The 9,612-nt window shown below is 41.3% G+C and overlaps 1 protein-coding gene across 1 annotated transcript; it reads left to right on the top strand.

Moving 5' to 3' along the window:
• The first annotated feature begins 463 nt into the window (after positions 1-463).
• On the top strand, positions 464-9,520 carry LOC108885410 (transcription factor AP-4). The gene is made up of 7 exons (XM_018679757.2): positions 464-865; positions 3,412-3,577; positions 3,731-3,829; positions 4,382-4,552; positions 5,834-5,980; positions 6,141-6,311; positions 6,460-9,520. The coding sequence occupies exons 1-7, from the start codon at positions 777-779 to the stop codon at positions 6,613-6,615; spliced, it is 999 nt and encodes a 332-aa protein (XP_018535273.1). The 5' UTR covers positions 464-776; the 3' UTR covers positions 6,616-9,520.
• The last annotated feature ends 92 nt before the right edge of the window (positions 9,521-9,612 follow it).

The following is a 9,612-nucleotide window of genomic DNA, read 5'->3' as shown; positions in this document are numbered from 1 at the left end:
GGCATTTCCCCCTTTAGCCAGCTGGTAAACCCACTGTAATGGGAGCAGAGATAAATACATATAATTTAAACCCAAACAGCATAATGCAGCCTCTGAATAGTCGAGTAAGAAATTAAAAACCTATGATCTGGACATCTGTAATTTAAGTGAGGAATTCAAATGACCAGAGTAAACTACAGCATTTCAGTGTTATATAAGTAGCATAATGTTATCTCCTCTACTAATGTTAGCTCTGCTTTCTTCCTTACGCCAACATTATCATCCAGTTATTAGCATTTTAGTTCAGTGCTTGCTTCCATGTGCTCAGTGAGGGTTTGATTTGTTCCACCGCAGCTACACAGTGACTCTTAGCTCGTTTGTTTGTTCTGCTTTCCGGAAAACGGTCTCTGATTCCAACCAGCTGTTTCCCGCCTCACACAGATCAGCTGCACACACACACACACACACACACAGAGTAGTAGGCGGAGGCAGCAGACACACACACAGACACAGACACGTAGTAGGCGGAGGCAAGAGGCCACACACACACACACACACACACACGTTGGAGGGAACCCCATCAGCTGGTGGAAGCAACACACAGCTTTAACTTTTATTTTTCTAACTCCGCTCTTAAGATTCACATATTTTGAAGTGGTGTTTTAGATATGCGCCACTGAGGAGTACAGCGAGAGCACTGCGGTAAAACAAGAAACGAGCAGCCTTATATTTTAACAAGGGAGCAGTGGAGGGAGAAAAAACAGAAAACACGGACCAGAGAAGGTGGCTTTGAAAGCATGGAATATTTCATGATGCCGACAGAGAAGATACCGTCCTTACAGCAGTTCAAGAAGACGGAGAAGGATGTTATAGGGGGTCTCTGCAGGTGAGCGGCTGCCTAAATGTGTCGATACCAAACTGCTTACACAAATCGTCTTTCATGTGGCTGTAACAGTGTGTGTATGTGTGTGAGATGCAGTCTGACTTCACTTAGCATGCTAGCCGTTAGCTTCGCTGCGATACCTTGGCAGGCAGCAGGAGCGTGGTTGTGGAAATTAGCAGCTTGTGGTGCCAGCTGCTGCTGTTGACGGCGGGGATGTAGACGATTGCTTCATCCGCGTTATTACATTTTCTGGCCGAATGACATGTTATGACCCACAAAACACGTCTGCAGCCTTTTGGCTCTGAAATATGTAAATGGTTGAGATGAAATCGATACATTTGCGTCCAGTTGAACAGCAACCACGTGGTAGTACCCGCCGCCTTGTTGCTACATACAGAATCACGTTTGTAACGACATACTTTAGTACATCATGTACTGCTTGTATTGAAGTAATTGTATAGACCATTTATTCCATGTGTATTAAATAAGAAGGTGGGATATTTGGGTTTCGGCTGCTGTAAATGCGTAGGAAAGTAACACTCCGCGCAGCAGCCATGGTTGTGTCATGTGCTACAATTAGCCTAGCATGGCTAACTAGTTAGCTTTCACTGCGCACTCGTTTTCTAACCGCACTGTATACGCACTAACTTATTTTTACTAGTGCACACCAGCTTGTCTAACTGTAACACGTCGCCTCATGGCTGTAACAGTGGACATAGACGTGTTTCTGTTAGTAGCGGGTTCACAACATAGCGCTAGCTCGGCGCTAGCCTTTAAAAGCATTGTTCTCCATGATGCCAGGGGGCCTGCTGCTGTAGCGGAGTCACATTTCTCTGCTGCTGCCGTCCAGACGCGCCCTCCGCCGGCCATGTTGGAGGTCCGCAGCTCCTGGCAGATGCAGCTGACAACAGCTGATTTCATTCCTCAAAAAAACCCAACACGCTTAACCTGTGTGGGAGATGTGGTTGTTTTTCGGTTCCTTTTCAGGTCGAATATCCGACAGATCTGTGTCATTATTTCAATCCATCCATAAATAAATACAGATTTCTAAATGTACACAGTGATAGAGATGTGTATTTTGAATGTACCAGTATCCACAAAGTTAGATGTGACATGGACGTCTACATTGCTCATGTGATGATGGTGGACTAAAGTGGATCTTTGATATTTACAAAAAATACATTCATCATCTTTTGTTTCACTGCATATGTAGGATAACAAATGGTTTGTACACTGAACAGTACTAGGGTGCAAATCCCCCCATTAAATTCCTTAAGGTCCACTTTAACATGTCATTTAGCGGGTGTGTGTTCAGGGAACAACTTTTTAGGGTTGAGCAGTTTAATCCTAATAGATCAAATTAAGCTCTAAATGTTTCTCATGCTTCAGAGTCTGTCTGCACACTCATCATGAGGGGTTTAACCACTAGATTAAAATATATTTAGGTGAGCTGTTCCCAGTGCTTTCAAACTAAGATTAAAAAAGGGCGCGAAATTAAGCAATTTATGGGCCGGCTTATTTTAGAGAGAGTGGGTGTGTTTTTATGCTATTTTTCTCTGCTTTCTCCACTTTTAGTTATGCTGATGTCACTCACTTGTAGACACACATTTTCAAATCAAATCAGACTATTTAAATATAGCTCTGAACATCAGAATATGACTGCACAGTCTCACACGCTCATCTTTTGTAGAAAAGAGCTATTCAGAGCTGTGTGAGCTGTGTCCTCTGTCAGACCTCTCAGATTTTTTTTGTAAACATCCCAGATCTGGTTCTTCGGGTTTGTTGTCTTTTTGGCACCACGACCATCTTTCGCCTTAATGGTTCACCTATTTCTTCCTCTGGGTAAATATGACAGAGCTGGTTTTGCCACCATGACATCCAGCCTCATGGGCTGGAGGTGTGTGAGGGGGGACTGAGTTCAGTCAAACTCAAAGACCTCTAGGCAACTAGACTGAGGAATGTAAAGAGGTCAGGACTAACACCTAGTAAAGTTCCAGGTTAAAGGTTGAAAGTGTAAGAGATTGCAGCTGATAGTGGATTTTTTTTGTTGCTGTGAGTCAGTTTTATTAATGTAGCCCAGAATTATGGATCTGTCTCAGAGTTGTGCAGTGGTTTGTTGATTTTATCAAATAGTGAATGGAGGGAAAATTAAATGCCAACTATTTGGAAAATTGATTAATTGACTTTTTGCTTGAAAATACATTAAACAAACATTTGATGGTTCCAGGTCCTCAAATGTGAGAATTTACTGCTCAGTCTTACATTATAGTGAATTGTATATTTTGTGCTTTTGGACTGTTGGTCACACAAGATAAGACATGTGATGATGTTGCCATGTGCTGGGAGATTCTTTACAAACCATTCTTTTATTACCAAACAATTAATCAAGAAAATTCCTTGTTAAAATAATTTGTACAGAGGAATTTCCACTTTTTATGTAAAAGAACAAGGATCAAAAGTTTCATTAGAAAGGAGCTTATATGGCCTCATCTGGCACAAAGTTCTCATGGACAGAATAATGATCATCTTTTTTCTTTGACCTCTCTCAGCCTGGCCAACATCCCCCTCAGTCCAGAGACGGCCCAGGACCAGGAGAGACGAATCCGCCGTGAGATCGCCAACAGTAATGAACGTCGGCGCATGCAGAGCATCAATGCCGGCTTCCAGTCCCTCAAAACACTCCTGCCCCACACAGATGGAGAGAAACTCAGCAAGGTGCAGCAATCATTGCAAACACTGACACATAGAAAAGGTCTCCCTCTTGATGGTTTAGGTCATGACGTAGAAATGTTGCGTTTTGTCACAATGGTCCTGAGTTTTCTCTACATGTCTCATCTTGTATTCACCTTTTGATGTCACCCCTGCCAGGCGGCCATCTTGCAGCAGACAGCAGACTACATCTTCACCTTGGAGCAGGAAAAGACACAGCTCCTGGCACAGAACAACCAACTCAAACGCTTCATCCAGGTAACAGCCTCTGTCATTGTTTGTCACCATATTTGTGTCTCCATGTGGATCAAACCAGGTTGCTTAATAACAATACAGGCTGGTACAGGTGCCATATAAAACTATTAGCTTGTGGAGGATCAATGGCATAGTCACCCAACAACGATGTATTTATTGTGATAGATCGCTCACAGGCAATTTTTGAGATCCCTGAAAAAAACAGTCATAGTGTGGTAGCCAGGTAGTGTAGTGTTTTACACTGAAGTAACACCTAGCCTAACATTACTTTCATATTTAGACAGCTTGTGAGTGTTGGCTGTGACAGTATAGTGCCTTTTCAGTCTGTAGTCAGTCATGCCATGCTATGTGAAAAAGGTGTGTTTACCAGTCTCCTTTGTTTACCATGCTGTTGGTTCACCTGGTGTTTTATTTTCTTGCCACGCCAGCAATTTATTCAGCTCAGTCCAAGTAGCATGTGTTGTTTTTAAATGGAGAAGAAACTACTGCTTTACAATGCAAAATGCTCGTCAACCATTTAACATTTAACTTTACGTGGCCTCCATGTCACTTCAGGAGTTCAGTGGTTCGTCACCGAAGAGGAGGCGAGCTGAGGAGAAGGATGAAGGGATCGGGTCTCCAGACACACTGGAGGAGGAGAAGGTCGAGGAGCTGAGGAGGGAGATGTTAGAGCTGCGGCAGCAACTGGACAAGGAGCGCTTGGCTCGTATGCAGCTGGAGGAGCAGGTGAGGCACAAGGAGGAGCCAGAGTTGTAGACGTTCCTCATGACTCATGTCCTGTTTCCTATTCTTTACTGAGTTTAACTGCTTTCAAAAAGTGGAGGAGTTGGTAGATTTAACAATGGCAGTAATGTTTTGATTCTCAGACATTTAATTTCTGTCAGTCTGTGCTTGTGGCACAGTGCTTATGATTTGTGACGCTATGTTTCTGTATCTTTACCAACTGAAATTGAAGGCCACACAGATGAACATAATGATTAACAATGACCATAATCCATTCTCTTACTACTTCCTGCAACTACTGCTTCTTTTCCAAACTTCATTTTTGAATTTCAAAATGAATAATAGCGTAAGCTTCAGTTCAAATAGATATAAAAGAGAACATGTGAACACAAGAAGAGGAGGCATCAGAGATGAATTTAACTCCACATCTCCAGGTTACAAAATGATCTTGTCTAGAGGCAAGACAGTGGATAATAAATTCCTGAAAAATTAAACAAATCTTCCAGAATCACCGGTCCACTTTAACAAGGTGGGGGCTGGTAGTGTTGACAGATTTGCCAGGTACATCAGCCAGTTCCTTATAAAGCCACATCCTGGATCTACCTGAACAGCAGGTTGCGACAGAGACAACTGAACAGTTTGTGAAGACAAACAGAAACTTAAAGAGGAAGTGAAAGAGGAAAGTAAACAGGCAGTAATTACATTTTTTTTTCTGCCAATGGAGCACAATACTGAATGGTGCCAATTATTTCTCTGAGACAGAGAAGTAGATACAGTTTAAAACAGTTCATAAAATTAAACAGGAGACAAATAAGGCCTTGACAAAGAAAACCTCTTTTGTTACCGTACATTAAAGGGTAATTCACAAGAAACAAAACAAAAAACAAAGAAGCAGCAGCAGATGTATCCTCTACTTTTAGTCCCTCCTGTGGATCAAGCTCCAAAAACACTGGATCTTGCAACCCGGGCAGGTTGAAGTCTCAAGCTCAGTCCCAGTTAACTCTGTTGACATCATCAAGGTTATTCTTTCAAAACGAACAAAGTTCAATTCAGAGCCACAGAAGACATCATACAACTGTTATCTCAGGCTGAATAATACCCCACATTATCAGTAAAATGTGTAGCAACAAGCAAATCTTGTGATTATTGGGATGTAACATTTAACTCATTACTTTGTTTACCTGTAATTTAAAGGCCTATGGTATGCGTGAATTGGTCTTAAATTGGTGTTGGAGTGGAGTTTGATGTAATAAACATATACCTGTGTATTCTGTGTGTGTGCAGGTGCGCACTATGGACACCCAGCTGCACCCAGAGCGTCTGAAGGTGATCACCCAGCAGGTGGAGGAGGAGCAGGCGCTCATCCAGAGCCAGACGCTGTTACGGCTGCAGCAGATCCACGCCGCTGACAGACAAACACACAGTCCACAGGTTAGAAACACACACACAGGAAAGATGGTAGGCATCTGTGCTCAATCTCAACAGGCTACAGTTTCAGGCTAATAACTTATGTTGAGTTGTCATGTGTAGATACAGATGATCTCATGCAATGAAAATATTTTTTTTAATTCATATTTTGTCTGTCCTCCAGGTGCTGGCCCCCCCCACTCCTCCCGCTCCAACCCATCACCCCACAGTCATCGTTCCAGCTCCGACACTAACCCAGCACCCCCACCATCACGTCACCGTAGTGACCATGAGCCCATCTGTCCACACCAGCACTGTGTCCACGTCCAGACAGAACCTGGACACCATTGTGCAGGTATGTGTTTGTTGTCTTTTATATATATTAATCTTTTCATAAAGTTGTAATTTCATAGTGAAAATATTAGTTTTCGCCTTTAACATTTTCCTATAAGTGTTCTGAAACTTTGCTGCAGTCTTCACTGTGTCTCATCGCCTCCTCTCAGGCCATCCAGCACATTGAACGCACACAGGAGAGGAGAGCCAGCGCCGAGGAGGAGCAGAGAAGAGCCGTCATCGTCAGCCCAACCCATGTCGCCATGGACACCGCTTGCTCGGACACAGATACCGACACAGAGGGAGAGGACTGCTCGATGAACTGATCCACCCCCCACCAACGAACATACACACACAAACACTTAACATACCTACTCACTGTAAGATTCCCTCCAGGAGCTTGACTACTCTTTAAAACAAATCTGTCTTTGGCATTATCCAAACTAAATCCAGTGGTTAAGCTCAGTGTCAGTCTTGTACTGTAAAAATCTCTGAAGATTGAAAACATAGGATGGTCAGCGTGCAGAGGAGGCCCTGTGTGATTTCTAATGTCTGAGCCCGGTCTGTCGCTACTAGCAACCCTCGGGGTCTCCTCGTGTAAAAAGCTCTCAGCATCCATCCGTCCGTCGTGTGTTTATGTGTGCTACATACAGTCACAGTATCAGTTACCTGTCGTCACTGGCACGCTGACAGTATTACTTGTGATACAAACTGATGGATTTGATATAATGGAGAGTTGAATGTAACAACACAACAAGCAAGCAGCTCTTAATTCTGAAAAGGGACGTGGAGTTGCAGTTATTTCTTCCCCAGTCTTAATTTTGTTTTTCTTTATTTCCTGGTTCGTTTATTCTAGTGCCAGTGGCCATGAAACCCAACTTATACTACAACTGAGGGCATTTCTAAATTTTAAAGTTTGGGAAAAATACACACTTAATTGCAAAATTAATTTGAAGATACACGTGGAAAGAAAAAGTCTGATTTACTTGAAAAAAAAGGTTGTGTTTTGATATCTAAATAAGCCCTTAAAAAATAAGCTGATGAACAATTTACATTAATCATCTTTTGGTTTTTAATGTTGTTCATGTTTTTGTTAACATTTTTTTTTAATCTGTCAGGATTACTGAATGTTGAAGGTGAACATTTTGTTATATTGAGATTAACAACTTAAAATTGGAGGTTTGTCAGGTTTTCACAGGGAACCTGGAGGCCTTTCAGTTAAATTCAACAAAAGTCTGTTTCAGTTTTGAGCCAGTCAAAGTCGGACTGACTCAAAACTGAAATTATCCAGCGTTGTTGGTGATGGTGGTTGTTGCAGCCCTAACTTTAACAAAAAACAAACCAAATGTTGGTTTGTTGCTTGAAAACATTTACCAGCATTTTGTCTCTAACTGGTGTTAACCTTTAGTCAATCTCAGACAATTTCACAGAGTCAGACTTGGTTCTCAAAGGTGAGAATATAAGTTTGGCTGATGTGAAAGTATGAGAGCAGATTTTAGACGATTCACATGCTAACAAAGCATGAAGGCCTCCAGTGTCCCTCCAAAGACTTCAGTCTATCTTCTGGTCTTGGTTTGTTGATTTCAGTGACTATGCACTAGAGTTTTTTGCTATTTATGCAATCCCATCTTCAGTACATTTGTTGGTGTCATTTATACATGAGGTGAAGTTATCTATGCACCGTTGGTAGGTGTGTGCATTACACCTACAGTATACGTATGAAAACTTGACATGCTTGTATCAAAGAATGTAGTAGTCTCTACTTGCAAGGTGCTCTTTGTCAACCTGGTGCTCTGCTGGCGAGCAGTGAGCTGAGGCCAAAACCCTTCATGTAACTTCACACTTGATCACATTTCCTGATTTGTTTTCCTTCTTCTTTTTAGGGAAATGATATTTGTCATTTCCACATTTTGAAAATGGCTCAAGAGACTAGGGGAGCAGGGAGCGTCTGATAACAAATGGCAACCCAGTTTGTGTTGTCTCATTGTGATATTTGCTCATGTAAAAAAGTAACTTTCAAAACATCGTTAGGATCACATCTTAATGAACTCCATTCCAAAAATCATTTTTTTAAAACATGTAAAAAGAGTATTCAGCAGCTTTAGTTGGAAAACTAAGCATGTAACGATAGATCAATGTTTTCAGCGCATCAAATGCCACAAAAAGTGCTAAACCCGTGTTCAGTGAGACTGAAATTTGGATGAAATGGACTGAACTGAATTGCAGATCTTCCTCCAATAATCCCCATCTCTTTGTAAAACGCACCAAATCTGTCCACCTCATGTTACGTTGCTTGTATTTCTCCCCCGGGAATTTGACTGGAAATCCCTGCTTCAAGCCTCTCTCTCCTGTCATACTCAATTTGATACGCTGACTTGATGCTGTAAACATTCCTTTTTATTTGGATTTGTATCTGTCTTTTGATCTCTTACATGTTCTGTTGCCAATTGAATGCATGTTACTAATTGCTGTTTTCTCTTGTCTAAAGCAGGCTTTTGTTTTGACATTTTGTTTATTTTTTTTGCAGATTTTCCCTTTTTTTTTTTTTTTCCATGATCACATGATCATGGAAACACATCACTGATGCGTTCAGTGTGAAACTGTCTTGTGTGAGATGTGTGGACACTATTCACTCACTGACATCAGTTTTATATCTGGTTAGATTAGTATTTTTCATGCCAAACAAGGGGGGTGGGAGGGGACTCATATTTTGTTAGTGAAGCTTTGTTAAAGGGTTCGGTGTTCTGCTGACAGATGGTAAGCCACAGCCTGAGTCTTGCTGAGGTTTGTTATTGGTCAGAAAAACACTTTACCCCCAAATGTTTCTGTACGTTGTGTTGCAGCACTGCTGTCTTTTTGGTGGAATTTAGAGATATTTGATATGAAGCACTTGCTGTTCTGTACTGCCTGAATCAATGATGAGGAAGATTTTTTTTTATTTTTATTTTTTGCAATTTATTTTTCGTAAGCTCTTTGCTGTGACGCAATTTAACATCTGTTTATTGTGTTCTCTGCTTTTCTGTCTTTTCATTTGTCTTTCTTGTCCCATTTTCCGTTTTTCGGTGACAAGCATTTTTTATATTTTTTGTGTGATTTTTGTTTTTCTGTTTTTTTTTTTTTTCCATCAGTCCAGGTCGATGAGAAGCTGTTATATTTTGTTTATAAAAAACTTGGGTAAACAGGCCTTTGTAAAGATGAAAAAAAAATAAAATTTGTACTTTTTTTATTACACCCCTTCTGTTTGCTGGTATTCTTCAATTACACATGTGACCCTTTATGTCCACGAGGTGGTGATATTGAGCAACTCCTCATTTAATTCACAT

This window comes from Lates calcarifer, linkage group LG5 (assembly GCF_001640805.2).
Source record: "Lates calcarifer isolate ASB-BC8 linkage group LG5, TLL_Latcal_v3, whole genome shotgun sequence".
Lineage (NCBI taxonomy): Eukaryota > Metazoa > Chordata > Actinopteri > Centropomidae > Lates > Lates calcarifer.
The sequence above is the reverse complement of the archived record's forward strand: the minus strand, read 5'-3'. Positions and strand labels throughout refer to the sequence as shown.

Bases quoted from the DNA above. Each gene is read 5' to 3' on its own strand.
- LOC108885410 (XM_018679757.2), top strand. From the start codon at position 777: ATGGAATATTTCATGATGCCGACAGAGAAGATACCGTCCTTACAGCAG. The intron at 3,578-3,730 runs GTGCAGCAATCA...CACCCCTGCCAG, and splicing joins ATGGAGAGAAACTCAGCAAG to GCGGCCATCTTGCAGCAGAC. The intron at 5,981-6,140 runs GTTAGAAACACA...TCTGTCCTCCAG, and splicing joins GACAAACACACAGTCCACAG to GTGCTGGCCCCCCCCACTCC.